Source organism: Carlito syrichta, unplaced genomic scaffold (assembly GCF_000164805.1).
Source record: "Carlito syrichta isolate Samal-C Ts95f unplaced genomic scaffold, Tarsius_syrichta-2.0.1 Scaffold302277, whole genome shotgun sequence".
Classification (NCBI taxonomy): Eukaryota; Metazoa; Chordata; class Mammalia; order Primates; family Tarsiidae; genus Carlito; species Carlito syrichta.
Window position 1 is genome coordinate 66,823 of NW_007246373.1, and position 25,703 is coordinate 92,525.

Below are 25,703 nucleotides of genomic sequence, written 5' to 3' on the forward strand. Positions count from 1 at the left end.
AAGATTCAAATTCAAAATGAAACAATCGACAAAAATGAATTCCAAAACTGATTAACTTAGTGAGTCCTGTGGGTCTGGATGATTACCACAGAGAATGATAGACCACGCACACACATGCGTGCTCACACACACACACACACACACACACACACACACACACACACATTAACTTACTAAGCCACAAAGAACTTCACACGTAGAAACGCACCTGGTTGCCCAGGCCAGGAGCCCCAAGGCTGGGCCTCACCCCCGACCCCACACCCAACAGGCCTTCAGCAAATCTACGGGTCTCCCCTGTTCAGTACTCCAAGGTGTGTCCTTCGCAGCTCCAGAGTGACCACCGCACTGGGCCAGACTCCACCTTCTCGTCCAAGAGCCACATGCCTGCCAGGGTGATCCCACCACTCCTTTCCTACGTAAAACACTCGGGGGCTCCACAAAGCCTTGGCCTAGAGGCCCAGCATACAGGAGCCTCCCCCCACCGCCCCTGGGCTCACCCTGCACGCTGTCCCTCACCTTGTGCTGCCTCTACCACCTGCCTACAGAAAGGGCCCTGGCACCTGACTGCCTGGGGCTGCGTTCCAGCTCTGCCACTTACTAGAGCTATATGACCCTGTACAAATTACTCAGCCTCAGTGTCCCAGTGCTTCCATGTAAACTGAGGATAATAACGGTATCTTCCTCATAAGGTTGCTGCACGTGTTAAACGAACTAGAAAACAGTACATGGCCCCATCACAGTTAATTCTCTGTCACTCCTTTAAACTCAACTGTCTGTGCCACCTGGCCAAGAAGGCCCTGCCTCCCTCCCTCAGGCACCTGCCCTGAAATCATTTCCAGAGGGGCACTTCTGGGTATAAGTGTCGTGTCCCTTTACCAATCCCAGCGCAAGGTCTGGCACACAGTAGGTCCTCAGAAGTGTTTACTGAAGTATACACACTGTCAATGCATATAAAACTAAGGTTGGAGGGGTAAGGCTGCCAGGAGTGACGTCACAGCAGGCTGTTAGGATGCCATGACGGCTGGGACTCAAGCTGCAGGTCGTGATAGTCAGAGCTACCTAGGCCTTGGACTTGCTGTGTCCCTAGAAGAGCCCCTCCTCCCAAAGATGAAGACATGCCTCCAGCTGTTGGCATTGCTCCCACCACTGGGAGCAAAGCAGCCAAGTGGTGATGCCACCACAGGCCTGGCCTGATTCTCAACCCCATGCCCCTCACCAAAAGTGGGCAACCTCTGAGTAAGCAAAGGGGAAGTGTCTTAGCAGACAGAGCCCCGGTGACTGATGGCCCTAGCTTTTCTGTCCTACAGTAGCACTATAGGATTCAAGCTCCAAGAAACCCATAGGAGAAAGCTTTACTATCAAACAGTTAATAAAAATCTGATGAGAAACAAATTTGTAACTACTGTTTAAAAACTGATTAAATAAAGTTATAAACATCTAAAGCCCAGCTCTGCCAAGTGACCTTTCCAATGTGCGTGTTACAAGCTATAAGAAATGAAAAAGTTAAAATCATCCACATTCTGAAAACAGACTTAAATTTTAGGAACTTGGCAAGCAAATAATACAAAGAGTTTTCCAAATTCAAAGACTCAATCATGGTCATTTTTGCAAGGTTCATAAATATATGCTGTATGTATGTAACAGCATATTGCTGTGTTTTCATATCTTGTATACCTTTTGTATTTTCTTTGAATCTTTCTGAGCATTCTCTCGGAGTGGTACTTTTCCAAATAACTTCCATCCCAAGTCATTTTGTTTGTCAAGTCTTGCATTTTGTTTTCTAGCAAGCAAGTTCCTATAGGAAGAAAATAAAAGGGTTAGGGAATTTCTGGGCATTTAAAGGACACTAGGACAGCCAAGTCACTCTAATAAAAACAAGCAAACTTTCTTTTGAGAGGGACAATAAGATGATCCATATACTTTAATTCTTCAGACTTGATTTCCATACACAGAATTATGCAGGAGAAAGTCCCTTAAACCAGAAATAAATTTTTTGTTACTCAACTGTTACATGTACAAATTCTGACTCAGAGTTAGGAAATGTGTTATATGATAACAAAGTGTATCAGAAAAAGTGAGTTTTGAAGTCAGACCAAACTGAATTGAAACCCTGGCTCAACCACTCCCTCACTAACTGTGCAACTCTGGACCAGCACATTAACCTTTCTGCGTCTTAGTGTTCTATGTTTAACAAACGGACACCTCCCCATGTTTCACAAGGTTGTTATATAAGACCAGTACTCTAACGCCTGAGTTATGGAGCTCTCATCCACACAAGATTGTTATACAAGTTAAAATTTCAGGTATGCCATCAGTGTTTAAGAATAACATCTGCTTTAGTACTTAACCTCTGGTTTAAAGTATCTATATGGTAAATCTGCATTATCTATAAAGAGTATTCATGGATCAAAAAAACAAAGCCACTCATGAGATGGTCACAAGGTCTTCTCTCCCAAGAACATGCAAACAAAGTTTCCAAATAACACAAATCCCAACTGTTAGTACACAACACATTATATTTAAAATGCACTGTATGGGTGCATTCATTAAAAACAAATGGTTCCCAGGGCTTACTAGGAAGTACAAGGTGAGCCTGCAGCATCTTGCTGAGCTAGAAATAAGGTGCTCAAAGAAACACGGGGACATATATAACAGAAGCAGAAGCACGTTTGACAGGACTCCCACTGGCTAAATATGGAACAATTTAATCACTGAAATAAATAATGAGAACAATGGATTACAACCATTGAGGGGAAAATATCCATGCACCCACACAGATACAAATGAATAAGCACCTAAATAAATGGCAGAGGAGGAAAGCTCTGAGAATGCTATCTAGTGAGTACGGAAAGACTAAAGGAGTTAGGAAACGATCAATGGATGCTTACACTAGGAGGTGAAGGCAGATGAGGAGCTGGACTTTCACATGGGTTAAGAGTATCTTTTACAAATGACTTATTAACTGCAAAGGCAAAATGGTTAAAACTTAACACTGGAGAGACCTGAGGGACACCACCTTAGCCAAGTGATCGAAGCTCAAGCGAACATCACCAATGTTAGCACAGACAGCAAGGGCCACCTGATCTGATCCAAGGAGAACACACACCAAGGTCGCGGCATTGGTGCCCAAGAAGGCATGATCTGAATCTCACCATGAGGAAAAGCAGGCACACCCAAACGGAGGGGCAGTCTGTAAAGTCCCGGACCCACACTCTTCAAAAAGTCAGTATCACGAAAGACAAAGACAGACTGGGGAACTGTTTCAGATTAAGAGAAATCAGAGACCTGATCATGAAATGCAACGCATGATCCTGTACTGCTATCCTGGACCATTACAAAAGGCTACAAAGACAACTGGGACAGTCAAGAAGTTTGACTATATGAATTGCCTGAGCCCGCGGGTTCGAGACCCGCCTGGGCAACTTGGCAAGACCTCATCTCTACAATAAATCAAAAAATTAGCCGGGCATGGTAGTGCGCGCCTGTAGTTCCAGCTACTTGGAAGGCTGAGGCGGAAGGATCGCCGGAGCCCAGCAGGTCGAGGCTGCGGTGCCCGGGAGCGGCCACTGCACTCCAGTCTGGGCGACAGAGTGGGACTCCAACTCAAAAAAAAAAAAAGAAGTTTGACTATAGACTGTGGATTTGAAATCAGCACTGGATTAATGCCAAATTTTCTGATTTTGTTAACTATACAATGGTTACGTAGAGAATGCCCTTGCTCTTAGGAAATATGCTGATATATTTGGGGTAAAGGGACATGATATCTCTAGTATACTCTTCTGTTGGTTCAATAAAAAATAAACATATATGAGAGAGAAATAAAACAAATGGAGCAAATTTAAACAGATAGTAAATATGGGTAAAGAATCTCTAGGAGTTCCCTTTTTGGGGCAATTTTTCAGCAAATTTGAAATTATATCAAAATAACAATACAAAGACTTTCAAAAAAGAAAACAAGTGGTTTTACTGTGTCCTTCCAGTAGAAAGGGAAAGGCACCAGGATGGAGGACACATGTCCTTAGCCCCAAAGGGAGGGGAGTCACAGAGGGTCTCAAGAATGGACCAGAGAATAGCATAGAAGCCACTGGGTGTGGGGGATATTCGAAAAGGAGAAGTGCGGGTGAGTGGCTCCCAGACCTGTGGTTTGGAAGTCTGAGCACATACGGTGGTGCCAGTCTCCAAGACGGGCCAGCAGGAGGATGACTAAGAGGAACAGAAACCTTGGTTTCGCGGGCCCCAGCTACTACCACAGCAGTCTGTACAAAGGTAGTGCCGACAAAACTGAATGTCAAAAATCAAAGTTGCGTGACTTTTTTTTAACATCAGAGCTTAATTTCGCTCACATTATAGGCTGTGACTTTTGAAAGTTCATAAAAAGCATCTTGGATATATTATTTTGGGGGGCTAAGAGGTTGAAGTATGACCCCAAACAAGTCACGGCAAGTATAATGGTGCTAAGCTGACAGGCATCCCTTCTTTCAGGCGGGAGGGTCATCGGAGGCCTAGTGTGTAGCCAGCGGCCGGCCCCACCATGGAGACTAAGGGGAGCCAAGGACCTGCATCTGCTCAGCGCATTCCAAACCCCACTGCCAGGCCAGTGCAGTGAGAGGACACAGCCAGGCCGGAGCGTGCCCATTCACTCTGTCCCCTCAATACCTGTGCTGTCTTCTGACAGGGAGCATCCCTTGGACACCCTACAGGAAACCCACACACTGTGCCACTCCTTCGAGGCCGGCAGCCGCTCGGCTGGCCCTTGGCGGGCTGTGTAACCTAGTGAGTCAGCCCACCGCTTTGCCTTCAGATGCTGGGCACGCAGTGGCCACAGCCACCATCTCTGACACTTGCCTGAAGACAGAACGCGGGTTGCTGGATTCCTACTTCCTCTTTTACGACTTCAAATTCACTCATCCCACCACCAGCACTGGACGTCCTCACACTTGCCCGTGGGACACCCTGCGAAGCCTTCCCTGACAGGCTGCCCAGCCCTGGGCTCCCCATATCTATTTCCAGGGCACTCGTGGCTTTATTTGGTGCCTGCAGGAAAGACTCAATCCCCACTTTCCTCTACATGCCTTCCTCTTGGGGTGGAGTCTCCCTGAGGGCAGGGCAGAGTCTACCCAGCATGCAGCAGGTGCTCGGTCTGTGTCTGCTAGCAAGTGGAGTGACCACCATGTATGGGCAAAGGGAGGCCAGGGCAGGGCAGGGCAACGAGGAGGGGGCTGGCATGCATCACGCAGGCTCCAGGTAAGGAAAGAGCAACCCGGAAGAATCGAGGCCCAGGACTGGGAACACACCACAGACAACCTCTGAGATAGGGTAGGAGTCCCCTGGAAAGAAGGAACAATGGAAGGTGGGGGGCAGGGAGAGACCAGGCGAGGGGTGGCAGACCAGCACGCCCTCCCTGGGAAGGGCAGGGAGTGAGTGCTGGCTACAGGGGGAGTACCCGAGAGGCGTTTGCCACTCCTGCCCACAAAGGATGCTGCACTCCTTTTGCTCTGCATCCCCACTCAGGGCCCTTCATGGGAAGAGTACGTTCCTCTGCCACAAGGGAAAAGCACTCGCTCTGCTGGCAGCACCAAGGACACACCGCTGTCGGCCTCCAGTCTGCCTTGGCTGAAGAGCAGACACAGAACACTCAAGCTGAGGAGACGCACCTGGGGCTGCTTGAGCCCGCCACCAGTGGCCTGGCATGTCAACACACAGTGCCGCAGCTGAAAGTCCCCTGCCCCCAGCCCATGCACAGACGGGCTCCCCTAACTGTCCCCATCAGGGTTCCCTGAGGGCCGCCTACGACTCTGGAGCATGAGTCCTGCCCACCCCCCACACGCACACCCTGGGCAGCGGCATATCTTACCTCGTCACCAGCCCCTCTGTCCACCGTGCCACTCAGATCCCTCCTGCAGCCAGAAAGGGAGAGTGATGGCTAAGGGGAAACACCTGAGAACTTTTCCAAAGAAGAAGAGAACGCTTTCTCCTTTCTAGAAGCCTTCATCAACCAGCCTCAGCTCACGAGCTCTCTAGTAGCAGGCAGCCAGAGTGCAGACGCTCTCTCAACAGCCCTCTCAGCCTCACTCATTCAATAAATAATTCTGAGGGCCTCCACTACACTAAGCATCACGCACACACACACGCACGCACACAGACCCACACACACAGTCTATTACACCCAAAAAGTCTCCAGTCTCCTCTCCGGCTAATGGCACAGACACCCGCACTGCCAGCCCTCCTTGCCCTCCTGTCTTTATCGGGCTGCACATATCCTGCTGGCAGACGCCTGTCACGCCCCAAGTGTGCCGGCCTCATCCTTACTTCAGCTGCCCCTGAGGTACAGCTCCACGTCAAGCCCTGGGCCCTGCAAAGCTGCAACTGCACGTACCAGAGCTGTCTCTGAAAAGCACAGATGGGCAGGGTGTGGTGGCGCACGCATGAAATCCCAGCACTCTGGGAGGCAAGACGACTGCCTGAGCTCAGGGGTTCAAGACCAGTCAGGGCAACTTGGCGAGACCTTGTCTCTACAACACATCAAAAATTTAGCCGCACATGGTGGCACATGCCTGTAGTTCTAGTTACTTGGAAAGCTGAGGCAGAAGGATCATCTGAGCCCAGCAGCTCGAGGCTGCGGTGGCCGTGAGCATGCCACTGCACGCCAGCCTGGGCAACAGAGTGAGACTCCGACTCAAAAACAAGAGAAAAGGAAAGGCCCCAGTGGATCACGCCAGCCCTGCCCCCAGTCTCTTCAATGGCTTGCACCAGTCTGTGCGGCCTGTGGCCTGTCACACAGGCTGCTGCCTCTGCCCGTAAGTGCTCCCTGAGAGAGGAGACATGAGGGTTAAGGGAGGGGTGAACCCAGGGGCTCAGCCTGGCCACACGCTCAGCCCTCACCCCCAGGCGGGTCTCCACTGTGGACTGTGTGGCTGGAGAGCAGAGAGCCTGCTTCACCTCCGCTCTCCTCAGCGGAGGCAGTGCTCTGCGCCAAGGCAGAGAGGTTTGAGAGGAGAGCCACAGTTGACACGAACGGCGAGCTCCCCAGGAAGTGCTGGCCTTGCCAGGATCTACCCACAAAGGCTACCCAGTGTCACTTGAAAATCATGGTGGAGCGGCATCGGAAGTACACTCGGGCTGCCAAAAGCAAGCCACACCAGCTTCAGGGAAGAGACCAATTCCAACAGCCTGAGAGGAGAGCAACATTCGTGCAGGGAAAAGGAGCCAACGCTCCACTGTGGTGCTTATCCAGTGACTTGCAAAGTGATAAAGAAAAGAGAGCGGACACCAATGACAAAGAGATGTTAAAAATAATGGCGCATCAGTTTCTCCCTTTCCACTCTTCTGTGAAGCCAGAAGCTCGCAGGTGCGCTGTGGAGTGCCAGCGGCAAGTGCACAGTGTCATCAGGGTAAGAGCAGGGGCTGACACATTTAACTGGGACAAGACGGACCTTCAGGATCCCAGTCCCCAACAAGAAGAGTCAGACAGGCACAGGCACCGACTCGACCTTTCTCTCAGCCTCCTCCACCCTCCAAGTTTCAAGGGCTCGTCTGGTGCACCCAATAAAGCAGGAAGTAGAGATGACCGACATCTGCAAAGGGCACCCAGGACTGAGGGCTGAGGGCTGAGCATGAGTGGAGAAGAAAGCAGACCTCCTGGAGATCCCCACACCTCTCACCTTCTGTGCTGTCCAATACGGGAGCCACTGGCCACCTGTCCCGTATGTCAACTATCATGTTGAAGTGATGTGTTGGCTGACATCAAATATATCATTTTTAAAATGATGGTCAGGCTCGGTGGCTCAGCCTGTAATCCCAGCACTTTGGGAGGCTGAGGCAAGTGGACTGCCTGAGCCTCTGGGTTCAAGACCAGCCGGGGCAACTTGGTGAGATCGTGTCTCTACAATCAATCCAAAATTACCTAGGCGTGGTAGTGCGCACCTGTAGTTCCGGCTACTTGAAAGGCTGAGGCGGAAGGATCGCCAGAGCCCAGCAGGTTGACACTGGGGTGGCCGTGAGCATGCCACTGCACTCCAGCCTGGGTGACAGAGTAAAACTTCAACTCGAAAAAATTAGATAAATAAAATAAAATGTCATATAAAGTCTGAAAACAACCCAAACGTTCACAACAATCCTATGCAGCTCTAAGAACGAAGAGGAGCATTTTTTGGAAAGACTGAACTATCTGTCGTCAAAGGACAAAGCAAGGCTCATAACAACACAAGGCATGCCGGTCATACACACATCAGCACTCGCTTACACTGGCACAGACTCGATCCGGAAAATATAACATCAGTAATATTCACTGTTTCTGCAACAGGTTTCTGGGGAGCAAAAGGCCCAGAAGAGAAAGGCGACTTTTCACCATATATGCTCAGGTACTCTTTCAGTTTTGAACCACGCAAATGTATCACCTATGGAAAAAAGCTCGTAAGAAATAAAAAGAACACTGCAAAACCAGGCATTCCTGCCATCAGAAAATGAAATGCTTTATACCACTCCCATCCCCTTCCTTCAAATCAGTAAGATTTCATTACACCCCCAAAATGTACAGGATTTTTCTGCACACCTAGCAAAACAACGTGGCGAGTTTGGGCAGTTCTTTTGTGTTGGGTGAAAAGTCTCCAAACAAGCAAAAGGCTAAAGAGAAAATGAACTGTTTATGATGCACAACCAGTACGAGAAATAATGCCTTTGTAAGAGAGACGTGGAAATATGTTTATTCAGCTGCTTAAGTACAGTCACTGTGCTTATTATGCCTCCAAAATGGATGATGAGAGGATTACAGAGAAGGGGCTGTGTGCAGAGTGGCATCCTGTCACCTGCCCCCACGTGGCTGCCACTCACTCCACAGCTCTGCACTAAGTAAGCCCCTGCCACACTGCGCCTCCTGGAGACCAGGCCCCAGCTGGAAGCAGTGGCAGCTTGCTGGGAGCTGGACCACAGCCTTCACACTAAGCCTGCAGGAAGGTCCAGCAGGGACCAAAGGCAGGCATCCAGCAGAGCAGAACTACGCAGGCCTGAGGGCTTCAAAGAGGCAGGCGAAGCTGGATCCATGCCGTCTCTACCCCTTGGGAGCCATTCCCTCCACGTCTCCTTTCCGTCTCCCAGGATTCCGTATAACAAACGTGGCGAGGCAAGCACCTGGCACCTGCTGGGGGGCCTGGGACCCAGCACAATCACGTCCACACACCTCAGCGAGCACCTCGTGCTTCTGAGGCCTGACTGCAAAACAAACAGGCGAGTGGATAAGGCTGTCCGCCCTCAAGAAGCCCACCAACGAACTGGCCCCGAAGATGGGGGATGCCTCAGGAGCCAGAAGGAGTCCAGCCTCGGGGACTGAGAGAAAGGGGAAGGCTTAAGGTTGAGAACATTCCAGGAAAGAGCACTGACAGAATCGAGGTGTGTACGAGTGTGGGTGGGCGTGAGGGGGTTATAGCGGGGATCATCTGTATCACTTCATCCCATCACCCACCTCCTACAGCCACTGAAGCCAGGATGCTCAAGGGACACACCTCCTCAGACCCAGCCACGGATATGAAGCAGGGAAAGCTGCTGGAGAGCTGGCTGAAAGCACAACTGCAGACCCAGGCTCTAACTGCAAGGTCATGCTGGGGTCGGCCACCTAGACCAGCCTCACCTCTGACCTGCACCTGCCACTGTGCCCGGCTACTGGGTGGGACACAGAGCACAGTGAGCAGAGTCTGTGTCTGAGGAGCTCAGAACCTGGGAGCAGGACAGGCCTGGCCCATGCTGAAGGGCTGCATTACACTTCCAAGGCAGCAAAATGGGTTTAACATCCTCAAGAGGGTTGGGATATCCCAACAAGAGGACAATAAAACCAGACCATTAAAAACACCCAGCACCCCTGACTTTCTATGACCAAACCTAGAAGACCCATTTTCTTCCCAGGAATGCAGCAAGAACTGCCCCCACCACAAGCCCTGATTCCTCTCCCTGTGATGCCAGAGGAGATGCCAGAGGCAAAAGCAAGATGTGATGAGCCCTGAGCCTCACAAAGGAGAGGAATCACCGTCCCCCCCCCCCCCCCCCGCAGCTTCAGGAACACAAAAACAGAAGACTTTGTGCCGCAAGTTTCACTTCTGTTTGTTCAAATATTTGCTGACCTGAATATGTACTGTTTGTTCAAATACATATGACTCTAAGTCAAGTACTGCTCTAGCCATAGTTTTACCATGGTATTTACTGTCAACACCTCCTGCTGCTCCAGTGTGAGACTGGGGGTGGTATTCCTAGGAAAGTGGCCTAGAAGGCAAGTGAGTTACAAGGTCACCCGACTGGGACTCAAACTCAGACCCTTGCGGGACCTCCCAGTCAAGTCTTGGTGGGCCAATGGAGTACAAGTTCCCCTGCTTCCCTCCCCATGCAAATGAAGAGTGGCTGCCCACTGCCCTCGAGAGGGGTATTTGGCAAGCGGTGTGGCAAGCATGCTCCTGTCCCACTCCCAGCTGTGGGAAGTGAGGACGAACATGAAAAATGGTCAAACAGTAAAGACCGCCAAGAGGCCAAAAGCAGCTCGCGTGCTGTCCCCTCCCGCCCCCGTGGCCACCCTTGTTCCTACGTCACCTGCCTCCCGCAAATCAAGGGATGAGGCAGAACTGGGGCTTCCTGCCAAAAAGGCCCCCAAGCAAGAGTCCAGCCACATTCCCCAGCATTCCCAGGCAGCTCAAGCACCTATCTGCACCAAGAAAGCTCCAGGTGGGAGAATCCTCAAACCACCTGGTTGGGAAGAGAAGCACAGGCAGCCACATGGAGGCCAGCCTCTACACCAGCTCTGTCCCTCCCAGAGCAGCAGCCCAGGCAACCACGGTCCCTGGGCCTCATGCTTCTCATCTGCAAGCGGGCAACACCAACTCCACAGGGCCATGGTGGAACCAAGTGGGATCAGGCGGGCAAATCATCCCACATACTCTGGCCGCAGCGGCAGCTCTGTGTGGGTGAGTGTGCAGGGGCCATCGGCAAAGATGACACATCTGCAGCCTGTGTGTTCCACCTACACAGTGTTCTTCAGTGTGGCTGACACATTTTCGAAAATCAAGAAATCACAGAAAAAAGCTGTTTCTCAAAGAAATCAAGGATGACACAAACAAATGGAAAACTATTCCAAGCTCACGGACTGGAAGAATCAACATTGTTAAGATGTCCATCCTATCTAAGGCAACCTATGGATTTAATGCAATGCCCATTAAATTACCAGCAGCATTCTTCTCAGACCTGGAAACAACGAACGACGATACAGGAATTCATATGGAAACAAAAATGACCACAAATCGCCAAAACAATCCTCAGCAAAAAAAAAAAACAAAACAAAGCGGGAGGCATCACGCTCCCAGACTTTAAGCTTTATTATAAAGCTACAATAATCTAAACTGCCTGTTGTTGGTGCAAGAACAGCCATACAGACCAATGGAACAGGACAGAGATTCCGGAAGCAAAACCTCAATTTCTCAACCAACTCATCTTCCACAAAGCCTCCACCATCAACCACTGGGGAGAGGAGAACCTATTCAGTAAATGGTGCTGGGAAAACTGGCTGACCGCATGCAGAAGATTAAAACAAGACCCCTACCTATCACCATACACAAAAATTAACTCTGAATGGATCAAAGACCTAAACGTAAAGCCTCAAACTATAAGAACCTTAGAAAATGTAGGAGACACCCTTATGGAAATTGGAACTGGCAGCCAATTCCTGATCAAGACCCCAAGTGTCCATGGCATAAGAGAGAAGACAGACAAGTGGGACCTCATCAAACTGACAAGCTTCTGAAAAGCCAAAGAAACCATTCAGAGAGTAGGGAGACACAGTCCACAGACTGGAAAAAAGTATTTGCCAACTCTATGTCTGACAAAGGCCTAACATCTAGGATCTACAAGGAACTCAAATGTGCCAAAAAGAAAAAAAAAACAGCCCCATTACAAAGTGGGCAAAAGATATGAATAGACACTTCTCAAAAGAAGACATACAAGCAGCCAACAGATACATGAAAAAATGCTCAGTCTCACTAGTCATCAAAGAAATGCAAATTAAAACTACACTGAGATACCACCTAACTCCAGTCAGGATGGCCATCATCAATAACTCAAAAAACAACAGACGCTGGAGAGGACGCAGGGAAGAGGGAACACTTGTACACTGTTGGTGGGAGTGTAAACTAGTACAGCCTCTGCAGGAAACAGTGGCGATGCCTAAAAGATCTAAAAATCGACCTCCTATACAACCCTGCAATCCCCCTACTGGGAATATACTTGGAGGAACTCAAATCACTCTATGAAAAAGATACCTGCACACATATTTATTGCAGTATTACTCACAATAGCAAAAACATGGAACCAACCATGCTGCCCATCCAAAGAGGACTGGATTTTAAAAATGCTCCTACACACAATGAAAAATTATGCAGCTATAAAGAAGGACAAAACTATGAACTATCACAATATTATAAGAAAAGGACTGGCAGTCATGGGAAATCGCCCAGGGCAGGGGGTGGGGCGGGACTGGCAGTCGTGGGAAACTGCCAGGGGAGTGGGGGGCACACCTCCTCCACCAGGGTCCCTGCATAGTGAACATTTGCAGACCTCACCCTGAACTGTACCCCACATATTTAAAATAAATAATCTTCTAAACTATTTTTTAAAAAAGAAACCACAGAAAAATCTGAGTTTCTGGCTGCTCTCAACATGTCAGAAGCTCTGGTCACGCAGCCCATATTCCTGCATGACAGCAAGCAGGGCTGGAGCAGCAGCCTTCGGCTGGGATGCTCTGTCCTGTACAGCCCCCTCCCTCACACTCTACTACAGCTGCTACTTTGGCACTTCATCATCTGTCTGCAGGGGCAGATCCAGGTTTTAGGGAACCTTGAAGTTTATATGGGAGTCCGCTTTAAGAAAAAAATGATGAACACAAAGTTAGGTCCGAGTCAGGGGTCCTGAAGGACAAGCATCATTAACACTGTCACAAACCCAATCCTGTCTCTTTGGCATGCGAGACCCAGGGCCTGTCAGCAGCCTTTGCTCCGTGTTTCCGGGTAAGGAAACTCCAGCAGGGACTGAAATCCAAAGTTCTTCCTCTCTGTTCCTAAACAACAGACTGTGTAGCCCAAGGAAGGGGATCTTCTTTCTTCTTAGGTGTTGTGGGGAGGGTTGCTACTTTTGGGAAGTTAATGAAATCAAAAGACGGTGATTTCAGGAGCAATCTGAAATGTTCATAGACAGCAGAATGAATACTATGCAGGGCTGGTTCTGGGCTCCTGCTGCTCGTGGTTTTCAAAGCACTTGTCTGAGAGCAGGCACTCACAAATAATGCCCTGGGCAGTATCATCTTGTTATTTGATTTGTTTCCTTCACCAGAATGTAAAGTTCCTAAGGGTGGATACTGTCTCTTCTATTCACTGCTCTGTCTCTAGCACCTAGAAACCTCGGGTACCTGTCTCAAGTTCCTGACGCAGAGTAAAGCACTCAAATTTATCAAATGAAATTCAAGGAATTTTCATTAAAATTACAAGAATTATTAATACTGCTGCACATAAAACAGAGGAAGCCAGGACTCCGAAGGATTGGCGAGAGCTGCCCGGAGACATCCAGCTAACCAACACAAAACTGAGCCTTGAACTTCAGTGTCCGAGGCTGCTACCTGTCCCTGAAGGCAGAGGACAGCTGGAGTGGCAAGACGCAATCCTCCCTGACCCGGTAGAGCAGGTTCCACAAGCCACTGACACTCAACAGGGCTTTCTCAGGGTTTCTCAGAGTCTTAAAAAATAAACCTCCAAGTACTCCTTCCTCAAGGTACTGTACATTTGAACTCCTGTTTGCAATTCAGCAATTACTTAAGACTTCTTGCTCTTTCCCTCCTTTGTCTCATTAACAGAAACTGTTAGCAATTTCTAATTCCAAGGCAATCAGAAACAAGCTGCACCGTGAGCGTTCCGTGCCCACAGGAACTGTCAGGCCCAGGAGGGTATCTTCACCGGTTCCGGATCATGCTTATCTGCTAGGGATCACCTATCGGGTGCCTAGTACTGCACCAGGCACTGTGCGTACATCTTATGTCCTCCTCCCCCAGCCCTACAAGAAAAGTATCACAGCCATCATTGTACAGACAGGAAACTGAGGCTGGAAAGGTTAAGAAATCTCCTACTGGCCAGGCACAGTGGCTCACACCTGTAATCTCAGCACTTTGGGAAGCCAAGGCAAGAGAACCGCTTGAGTCCAGGATGACATCAAGACCGGCCTGAGCAACATAGTGAAACCTCATCTCTACAAAAAAACCAAAACATTAGCCAGGTAGAGTGGTGCTCGCTTGTAGGCCCAGCTACCTGAGGGGCTGAGGCAGGAGGATCACCTGAGCCCAGGATGTTGAGGCTGCGGTGAGCAGTAATCATGCCATTGTACTCCAGCCTGGGCAACAGAATAAGATTCCAACTCAAAAACGAAAGAAAAGAGAAATTTCATCCTGAAAGGTTGTATAAATCTTGGCATTCACCTGGGGTAGAGAGGGCAAATTTTTTAATGATTCCTCTAAATTCCATTTCCTAGGCATATTTTCTGGATCTCCACTCCCCACAATTGGCATGTACCATTACCACATATATTTATACTGGGCCTCTGACTCCTTTGAAAGTGCAAGGGGAAAAGGCCAGCCCACTTCAACTATCACACAGACATGAAAAATAACGTGGCATTTTTCAAAGTAAACCTCCTATGGATAAAATCCTACCTACTCCATGACAAATATGACATAAGAAGGAAAGTGAAGTTTTATTATTGTGATCATTGTGCTAAAAATCCCTAGTTCCACACACAATTAAAAGTACCAAGAGCTAGAAATACTTGGAGCCTCTCCTCTTTCACAAAATGCTATCCAAGCAGCATCTGATGCTAAAAAGTAAATCTCTAAAAACAGAATAATTGAGTCCAAGTCATGAAGTGGACATTACATACCCATGTATGCCAACACTGGCCCAGAGAGTCCCTGGAACTCAGTAGACCCTGGCTAGATAGGCAGGATCACATCCATTTTAAACTGAGGGATTCCCAAAGAAACAGCCGGCCCAGCCAAGAAGGGGGTTACAGCTAAATCATATCAAAATCTACGTACATGGAAGGGTTAAGTCTCCAGTTACGAAAGCAAGAAAGGCAAGACAGCACCCACAAACCTGTCCATGAACAGGAGCGCAGGGGAGACGGCCATCGCATCTACTGTGTCTGACTACACAGCTCTGCAGGGCCGACCGCAGAAGCAGGGACTGTCCCAGTGCCACAGTCCTGGCAAGCCGGAGCCACGGTCCCAGGAAACACCGTGGGTGGGTGAGCGTCTGGAGGGGGAAGGCAGGCAGGACGGAGCGGGTCGGCTGGAAAGGCGGGGCGGGCAGGGCTGGCTCCTCGCCCGTCACCGGGAGGGAGGGGTGCAGGCAAAGTCTGGGAAGCCAAGCCTGCGTGACTGGGTTCCGAGGACACAGCTCCGCTCCTACCACATGTTGTGACAGGACAGGCTCACTAGTCACCAAACCCACAGGCACCTCTGACACAGAGCTGGGCAACGCTGCCTTCTGGACAAAGTGCCGTCCACACAATGTTCTGAGCATCTGCCGGGTGCCAGACAGACACTGGGCCTTGTGAAGCAGCGATCAGATCTGCAGCTGGGTCACAAACACGCACACGTCAATCCCTACGCAAAGACCTGCACTGGACCCATCGCTCAAGAATTCTCCCTCGTTCACAACTTCGAACGCTGTTAAAAAAATAAAAGCAGATCTAACTCACAACCCGAAGCTCAACAAAACTGAATCTATTCCAAACTCACAAGCAGGTACTACAGGCTGGTTCCCCTTAGAGACAACATCACTCAATCGTGTCAGCAATTAGTTCCTGGGAAAATAATCCTCCTCCACACATCCTGGTCAGGGTCTTCTTTCTAACTGTTGGCTTCATTGTCCCTTTTTCTTTTTTTTTGAATTGGAGTCTCCCTCTGTCACCCAGGCTAGAGTGCAGTGGCACGCTCCCAGCTACCACAGCCTTGATCTGCTGGGCTCCGGTGATCCAGTGCTGGGCACCTCAGCCTTCCAAGTAGCTGGAACTACAGGCACGTACCACCACACCCGGCTAATTTTCTTCTTATTTAGAGACGAGGTCTCACCATGTTGCCCAGGCTGGTCTCAAACCTGTGATGTCAGACAATGCTCTTGCCTCTGACTCCCAAAGTGCCGGGATTATATGTGTGTGCCACCGTGCCCAGCTTCCATTGTCCCTTAAAAAAGAAAACATCCGTGTGACTATATGTTTGCAACTGAACCAAAAAATCTGCTGAAAGCACAGTGGTGAGGAGCAGAGAGGGGAATTTTACTATTACTTTACAAATCTCTGCATTGTTTAAAAAAAAAAATCAAGCAAGCACATGTTACTTTTGCAATTAAAAAAAAAAAAAGACAGTCAAGTAAGGAAGTCGACCTGGCATAGGAGTGGTCTTAAGCATCTAGTTCATGCCAGGTCCCAGGGACTATAGTGGACAAACCTGACAAAATCCCTGCCCCAGGGCAGCCAGCATTCAAGGAATTCAGAAGGAGTCAACTAACTAAACTCTAAACCTATGGTTCTCAAAGGGGGGGGGGGTCTGAACCAGCAGCAGTATCACCTGGAAACTGGCTAGAAATACAGATTCTTGAACCCTACCTAGACTTACTGAATCAGAAACTCCGGGGTAGAGCCCAGCAATCTTTGCTTCAACCAGCCCTCTGGGTGGCTCTGATACTCAAGTTTGAGAACCACTATGTATACAGTTAAAACGGTTAGTCCTGCTATTCTGAGATAGAAAAACAGGAATTAAAGCAGGAAAGTTGACCTCAAAGGTCTTATCTTAAGTCAGCAACTGCATGCCATCTCTGCTTCTGTCAACACGCTTTAAGTAAGCAGCTACATGCCATTTTCCTTAACTGCAATCTCTGCTTCTGTAAACATGCTTTATTACACCTCATATGGAAATGTCCATTAAAATGTCTGCTTCAATGCCTCTTGTAGAAGTAGCCATTCCTGGTCTAAATTTAAAATTGTAAAACCCACCGATGGCAAACCCATGTATGTTGTAACCAAAAAGCTCTAGAAAAGTGCTTGAAACTGAGGGTCAGGGCTCAGGTTTTAGGAGGCTACTCCACCTGAAACTTCCAGAATAAACACTTTCGACTCTCCTCTCAGTCTCTGGTACCTGCTCTGAGTGCATTCATTCCTGTTCCCGGTGAGTTGCTGTAACATTTTACTCAAAGCTTCTCAGTTCCTCACCACCTGAGGAGTCAAACCCATATCTCTTGGTCCAGCACATCAGCAGCTCAGGGTAAGGCCCAGAGTAATCAATCCAAAAAGGGGCGTAAGAATGACGGCGACCGTATTGGCCAAAGTCCTCCCTGGCCCCTTCTTGTGCCTCATCTCCAGTCTCTTTCCTAGGACACCTTGCACTCTCCTACAACTCAGACCCCACAGCTTCATGTTCCCACATCTCTCCAAATTCTTCCTCAACAGTCACACTTTACATATTGTACCTTGACAACAAAAAAAGTACAAGTCCGTAATTTTAAAACTCAAAACGAAAATTCCAGGTCCAGATGGCCTCAGTGGTGAAGTCTTTCAAACACGAAGGAAGAAATACACAAACACTTTCAGAGAACAAAACTTTTACTCGCCCACCCCCGCCCAGTAGGAAATTCATTGGGTCATCCAACAGACACATTTATCAACATCATTTACTAAGAAAAAAACTTACTCAACCAGACTTTCTGTTGTCCCTTTGAGGATCATTTAACATGGAGTTTATCGATGGGTGTGTGAACACAATTTTAAAATTCCCCTGTGAAGGCTTTCTATTATTTTTATTTTTGTTTTTTGTTGTTAATAGAGACAGGGTCTTGCTTTGTCACCCAGGCTGGAGTGCAATGGCTCTATCATAGCTCACAGCAGCCTGGAACTCCCAGGCTCAAGTGATCCTCCCTGCTCAGCCTCCTAAGTAGCTGGGATTTTAGGCATGTGCCACCACACCCAGCTATTGCTGTTTTTTATATACAATAAAATTGACATTTTTGGTGTCTATGAGGAGGAACCCAAAAAAATAGAATTATCTTTTGGAGGGCAGGCCTCTGTTAGGCAAGTGTTCTGGGAACCCAGCGGCATCAGTGTATCAGCTAGGTCATTATGAGAGGCTGCGTTCAGCTTCAGTGAATTTTTTCTTTTCAGTGAATATCATGATGGGTGATTTACAAGTGCACCGGCCCACCCCATGCTGAGTGTTCAGTAGTTTCTGACCAAAAACAGCATGCCCCCTGTGCCCCACCCTTTCTATCCACCCAATCTCACCCTGAGCAACTTTTTGTTTGTTTGCCCAGATGAAAACAGCCCTCAAAGAGAAGTAAGTGTGCTGTCACTGTGGAAGAGCTGAAACAAAAAGTGACAGAAGCACTCGAAGGCATCAAAATTGATGCGTTCAAAACTGTTCTGAGCAGTGGAAAATGTGTCTCAATAGGTGTACTGCATCAAGCAGACAGTAGTTTGAAAGTGACTGAAATTTAAAGAATACACAATTTTTATAAATAAATTCCTGGTTTTTGGAGGTCCCCCCTTGTAGTTCTATGAGTTTTAACACATTGCTAAGTTCATTTAACCACCAGAAAAAAAATCATATAGAAACCCTTTGAGAAAACAGAAACTAGGAACACTCCCCAACCCATTTTACAAGGCCAGTATAATCCTGACACCAAAACCAAAAGTAAAATCACAGCCCATACTCTTAGGAATATAGACAGAAACATCCTAAACAAAATATGCAAATCAAAGCAATGATACATGTAAAGTATAACAGACCATGAACAATTTGGGATTATTCTAAGAATGTAAAGTAAGTTTAACATTAGAAATACAAAGTTATTCACCACATAAAATAAAGGAGGAAAAATATAATCATCAATTGATGTAGAAAAAATGCATTCAATAAAATGTAACAGTCATGATTTTTTTTAAAAAACCCAAAACTTAAAACTAGGAATAAAAGGAAACTTACTTAACCTGATAAAAGGTATCTAATAAAAAGTAAGGAATCTGATAAATGGTATCTCCTCCAGCAAACATCCCACTTGCTGGGGAAATAGTGGCTTTCCCAGACACCAGGGCCCTAGTGAGGATATCTGCCTGGCCCTTCCATTCAGCACCATACGGGAGTGTCTCGCCATGCAGTATGAAAACAAAATGAGAGGTCTAAGAACTGAAAGAAACTCATGTGCAGACAGCATTATTTTCTACAGAAAAAATCCCAAAGCATCTACAGATAAGCTATTAGAATCAGTAATCGAAGTTAGCAAGACCTACACACAAAAACTAACTGCATTTCCAACAAACATAACCCAGGGAGTCACATCTGCTTGTCATTTGTAAAACCACCCAAAAATAACAGGATCTTGGAATAAATTTAATGAAAGAAACTTAAGACCTTAACATTTCAAAAAAAACCTATAAAACATGGTGTAGACGTCAAAGAAAACCTACATAAATGGAAGGACCATATTCAAGGATCTGAAGTCTTCATATAGTAAAACTTGATCTATAAATGCAATGCAATCCAAAACAAAACCCTAGCAGATTTGTCTGTGAAAACTGCAAACTGATTCTAAAATGTATAAGGAAATGAAAAGGAACAAGAAAAGCCAAAACAACCTTAAAGAACAAAGAAACAGGGCCAGGTGCAGTGGCTTATGCCTGTAACCCAAGCTCTTCAGGAGGCAGAGGCAGGAGGACCACTTGAGGGCAGGAGTTTGAGGTCATCCTGGGCAACACTGCAAGACCCCATCTCTACAAATTAAAAAAAAAAATTAGCTGGGTGTGGTGGTGTGTACTTGTACTTCCAGTTACTCGGGAGGCTGAGGCAGGAGGAGCACTCGAACCCAGGAGTTTGAAGCTGCAGTGAGCCATGATCATGCCACAGCACTGCAGTCTGGGTGACAGAATGAGAATCTATCTTAAGAAAAAGAAAAAAATAGAAGAGTTTATTTTATCAGCCATCAAGACCTATAGTAATTAAAATATTATCAGTGATATTACCAGTGATGTTAGTGAAAGGATGCATGAAATAGTGGAATACATACAGCCACTTGACTTATTTCAGAGGTTCAGTGGGAAAGATGACCTTTATGGTAAACAAACCTTAACTGTTCCCTCACACCATAAAATTCATCCCAGATGCTTCAAGGATTTAGTTGGTAACAACAAAAGAATAAAACTTCTAGAAGGTAATATAGCATTTCTTAAACAGAACACAAAAAGCACGACCCATAAAAGGAAAGGTTTATAAACTAGAATTCATTACAATTAAGTAATTCTATTCATTAGGAAAAAGAAAACCCAAAAATGTAAGACAATGAAAAGGTAAGCCATGGTGCCAGAGAAGATATTTGAATACACCTATCTGACCAAAGACTTTTAACCTTAATGTATAACTTATACCTACAAATCAATGAGACAACCTCAAAAGAGCATTTCACAAAGGATAATTCCAAATGGCCAACAAGATACTGAAAGGTGTATCATATCACTAGTCATCAGGGAAATGCAAATCAAAATCAAGATACCCTCACCCTGTCACCAGAACAGCAAAAAGAAAAATAAACAGACAAGACCAAGTTCTGGAGAGGACGAAAAACAGCCATAACTCCCCATACGCTGCCAGTGGACACCCTGGAAAAGCATCTCGCGGCAATTCCCAATGTAGACTCAGCAATCCCACCCCACATGTGCCCCAAAGACACACAACACTATGATGAGGCCTGCCCCTAACTGTCAGACACCAAACAAATCGCACGTCCATACACAGGAGAACAGAGTGGCATATTCATGCACTTGAAAACCATACAACTTGGGAGAAAATGAATGCCATCGCTATGCAGAAAAAACCGGGGAAAATATCTACCAAAGTTGACCCAAGAAAGCCAGATACGAGAGTGCACACTGTATGAGTCAGTTTATCGAAAGTTCAAAGAAAGGCAAAACTAATCTGTGGTGACAGAAGTCAGAACAGTGCATCGGGCACAGTGGCTCACACCTGCAATCCCAGCACTTTGGGAGGCTGAGGAGGGAGGACTGCTTGAGCCCAGGAGTTCGAGACCAGCCTGGGCAACAAAGTGAGACCTCTTCGCTACAAAAAAAATGTAAAAAATCAGCTAGGAGTGGTGGTATGCACCTGCAGTTCCAGCTACCCAGAGGACTGAGGCAGGAGGGTCTCCTGAGCCCAGGAGGTCGAGGTTGCAATGAGCCGTGATCCTGCCACCACACTCCCCTGGGTGTCAGAGTGAGACCCTGACACACACACACACACACACACACACGAGTCAGAAGGTAGTTCCTTTGCGGAGCCAGCTATCGACAGGAAAGGGGACTTCTGGGAGTACCAGTGATATTCTCTAATTGACTGGTGGCAGACATAAGAGTTTGTTCACTTTATGCAGTTAAGATCTCCACATTTTGCTATATTTCATGTTAAATTTCACAGAATGTAAACTCAGCTCAAAACACTCTCCTCTGCAGCCTTCCCAGAGTCCCCTCCTCCATGCCCCGCTCCAAACAGTCCGCTCCTCTGTGCCCCCTCCCCACCTGGTCCCTACTCTGGGCCCCCAAAGCACTTTTACATTTATGGACCAAGAGCTGGGAGTATTGTGTTTCAGTTGCTTGCACATGGCCTCCCACTACATTCTAAGGGAGGGAGGGCTTCCTCCTTGGTCTTTGAATCCCCAAGGCCGGGCATAGACTCTGCTGGAAGGCACTGCATTAAAAAGTAACTCATTAACTAACCCTGAAATGATTTTACCACGTAAGTCTCCACTGATAAGTCACTGGGTCCATAACAAGACCCAACGTTCTCCCTACAGCCACAATATCCTTGAAATCTCCTTCAAACACTTTCCAGCATTTAAACAGGATGGAAAAATTAAATAGGGATCCACTCTCTAACATCAGCTTAGATTTCTGCAAGGAAAGAAAGAAAGCAGAGCAAAAATGCATTATAACTTATTATAAAGCGTTCCTCTCCAACTGAATACTAGGAAAAGAGAGAGAGAAGAGTTACTAGTTAACAACAGTAGTCTGTAAGCGGCAAAAACCAGGAGTGGTCTGGAGATCACATTTCAGGGCAGGAATGATCCTGCTACGCTCCTCCAATATTAGGAAACTTAAGGAGTAAGAAGATCTGACCTACGGTGGAAAAAGTACACAGAGGATTTAGACTCAGGCAGATCAAGGCTCAAATCCCAGCATTATAACAAGCTGTCTGACTTTGGGAAAGAAATGAACCTCTCTAGGCTCAGTTTTGTCATCTGTAGAATGGCGGTATCACCACTCAGTTACCAGGTTTGTGTCTGTTAACTGTGCTTATTAATAAATAACGCTAAGAGTGGATTATTAATTATATTGAGGCAAGCATCTCATTTAATCCTAACCATACTCACACATGTTATGTTTTTGACTCAAATAACAGCACGTCCTAAAGCACTGTGCCAAGTACGGGAAATACAATAATTGACAACCAAAAATATATGTCCCACTTGTAGTTCCAGCTACTTGGAAGGCTGAGGCAGGAGGATCCCTTAAGACCAGGGGTTCAGTGAGCTATGACTGCACCTAGGTGACAGAGATCCTGTCCCTAGGTTTTAAAAAAGGAAGAAGCAGCATAGGTGCCCACATTCAAGGGAATTCTGTGTGATTTATCTTGCCTTAAAGATGAGGAAATTCAGATATCACCTTGCCTAAAGTCAAGCAATAAATTGAAAAGCCTGTATTTGGACTTAAGTCTGAATCTAAAGTCCATATTTTCTACTGGTGGCTGCACACTAGCATCACCTAGTGACTTTAAAAAAACTTTTAAAAATAAAATTATGTTTTTATTTTTATTTTTTTGAGTTGGAGTCTCACTTTGTCACCCAGGCTGGAGTGCAGTGGCACACTCACAGCCACTCCAGCGTCGACCTGCTGGACTCCAGTGATCGTAAGCCTCAGCCTTCCAAGTAGCCAGAACTACAAGCATGCGCTACCACAGTTGGCTAATTTTTTATTTATTTATTGTAGAGACAAGGTCTCACCAAGTTGTCTGGGCTGGTCTTGAACCCCACAGGCTCAGGCAATCTATTCGCCTCAGCCTCCTAAAATGCTGGGAATATAGGCTGAGCCGCCAAGCTGGCCTAAATATATATTTTTTGAGTCAAGGTCTCACTCCATCACCCAGGCTGGAGTGTGGTGGCACAATCATGGCTCACCACAGCCTCAGCCTTCTGGGCACAGGTCATCCCTCTGCCTCAGCCTCTCAAGTAGCTCAGACTACAGGTACATGCCACCACATCGAGCTAGTATTTTTGAGCTTTTGTAGAGACAGGGGTTTCACTATGTTGCCCAAGCGGGTCTCGAACTCCTGGCCTTAGGCAATCCTCCCGCCACAGCCACCCAAAGTACTGGGATTACAGGCATGAGCCACCGTACCGGGCCACCTAGGGACTTCTTAAGACATTCTGATACCCAGGTCTGACCCCAAACCAGTATTGAAATCTATCTCTGAGAATGGGATCTGGACCCTAATTTTTTTTAAGTTTCCCAGATAACCCTATCTTGCAGCTGGGGCTGAGAACTCTGCTCCTTAACCAATCTTTCCGTTTCCATTCTGGCTCATGTTTTTTAAACTGGTGCTTGAATCGACATAAATGTAGGATAGCTCCTTTCCAGCAGTTTCCATGAACAGCGAATTACTTTGGATTTCTTTTAAAGCTACTCCAACAAGTCCACCCCCCCAGGGCGAAAGCAGCCCGTGGACCACGGCCTTACAAGGGAGACCCTTCTGGCGCCTTCAACCTCCCGCTTTCACTGACTCAAGCTGCACACAAACTCCCACCCGGTGCCCTCCCTCTCCACCCAGGCAACTCTAGGACATCACCTCCTGGAACCCAGCAGAGGCCTTGTCTTCTTTCGTATGGAAAAACGTCTAGCCCAGAGCCTGGCAGGCAGTGGGTCCCTGCCCATGAGGATGAAAACAAACAAATCTACATGGCACAAGTGGGCGGGACCACGTCATGTTCTGATAACGTCCCGGGGCAACCAGGATCACGAGCTGGGACTGGCGGCCCGTCCCCAGGGAGCGCACAGTAACAGCGAGACACCTGAAACAATACCAGACTACAAGAAGACTGCAGAGCTGGGAACAGCACACAGCCACCCCTGAAGAAGCCATCTCTGCCCTGGGGAGGCCAAGAAGGCTTCTCAAACGAGGTGTCCGCTGTGCTGTGCCTTCAAGACTCTTGCAATAGACGAGGGGACACCAGGCAGAGGGGAAGGGGAAAGCGAACAGTGACACTGTGCCTGGTCAGTCCCCTGGAGCCAGCGCAAGGCTGGTGAAGGGCAGAAGAGAAAACCAGAGGCATCCCAGCATTCTGAAGACCACCAGACCCAGGGAGGACCAACCCTCCCAAGCCTCAATTTACAGTAACCAGAGGCCAGAGCTATGGAAAACTCTAACAGCCCATCAGCCAACGTTGGGCGTGTCCTCATTCATAAAACAGAGGCTGGGTTCTCACTACCAGTAAACTCCCCCAAGGACAGAGGACTCCTGGCATCACCAGCCATCACCTCCAGAGGGGACAGGTCAGAGCTAACCAGGAGCTAGAGACGGTGGCGATGAAGCAGCAAGCACTCTGGGAATCTATCCTAAGGAAATCATCTGAAATGCAAACAAAACAAACTGAAGGGCACATAGGTAATTTCACTATCAAAAAGCGGAAACAAAAACCCATTTCCTTAAGGTTAAGCAAGTAAATGATTCACATGATGAATACCACAAAGGTATTCATAAGCGTATGAACAATTTTTAACATGTGGGGAAATGTTTCCTCTAAATAAAATAAGCAGGACACCACTCTGCAGAAGTAGCCCATATTTTTCATATGTTTAAAACTCAAAGAAAGTCTGTAAGGAAATAAAATAAGAAGGAAAAATTAGGAGTAGGTATAAAAAAAGACGGAAAGTAGAATGATCCCAAAAATCTTACTGCATATTTTTAAGCAAAGAGAAGCTTTAAAAAAAAAAAAGCACAGCTAAGTTAAAAAGATACATCATTAAAGAATACCCCAAACCCCTCAGCAGAACATGCCACAGGTGGATGCCATATGTGTAACCTGAAACCCACACAGCTGTGACCCAGTACAGGTGACTGAACAATTGGGGAGGTCTTCTCTCAAAATCCAGAACAATAACATAAAGTAAAAGGAACATGTTTAGATTTTAAAAGCTAAGTGTACCAGATCTCTTTATTACTTTTTTATATCACACCCCTGATGCACCCAATATTATCTCCTGCACACCTGCACCGGCTAGGAAACTCAAATAAAGAGACATGGCCCCTGCCACCCAGTGAGAGACCCAAGAGATTAAAAAAAGAACTCTAAGAGAACTATTACTATATGAATTCCTACCCCACGTTCACTGTATTTGTTTGCAGTGTTTGTACTTAGAATTTTGTTAAGTTTAATTTTTGTTTGTCTCATAAAATAACCGATTGCTTCCGCAACTGCTGCTAGCAGTATGTGAATGTCAAGTAATAAACCCCTCCCGGACATTCCTTTGCTTAGCCTGCCTGCTGACATTCCACTCTGCCCATTTAGCAGCTCCCCCGTCAATCACAGGTAGCTGAGCGGACCAGACGG

The 25,703-nt window shown here is 47.2% G+C and overlaps 1 protein-coding gene across 2 annotated transcripts in view; it reads right to left on the reverse strand.

The window, feature by feature from the left end:
- The window catches only part of TBC1D14 (TBC1 domain family member 14), a 109,717-nt gene that overhangs the window by 59,676 nt on the left and 24,338 nt on the right, over positions 1-25,703 (reverse strand). Inside the window, exons 1-2 of one of the 2 annotated variants that reach the window (XM_021711427.1) lie at positions 15,159-15,308; positions 1,675-1,795 (exon numbers count right to left, since the gene is read on the reverse strand). In XM_021711427.1, coding sequence (XP_021567102.1) covers positions 1,675-1,795; positions 15,159-15,193 — 156 coding nt within the window. In that variant the 5' untranslated portion in view covers positions 15,194-15,308. Of the gene's footprint in view, positions 1-1,674; positions 1,796-15,158; positions 15,309-25,703 lie in introns of those variants that run through there. The other variant, XM_008056209.2, reaches the window with a different exon arrangement.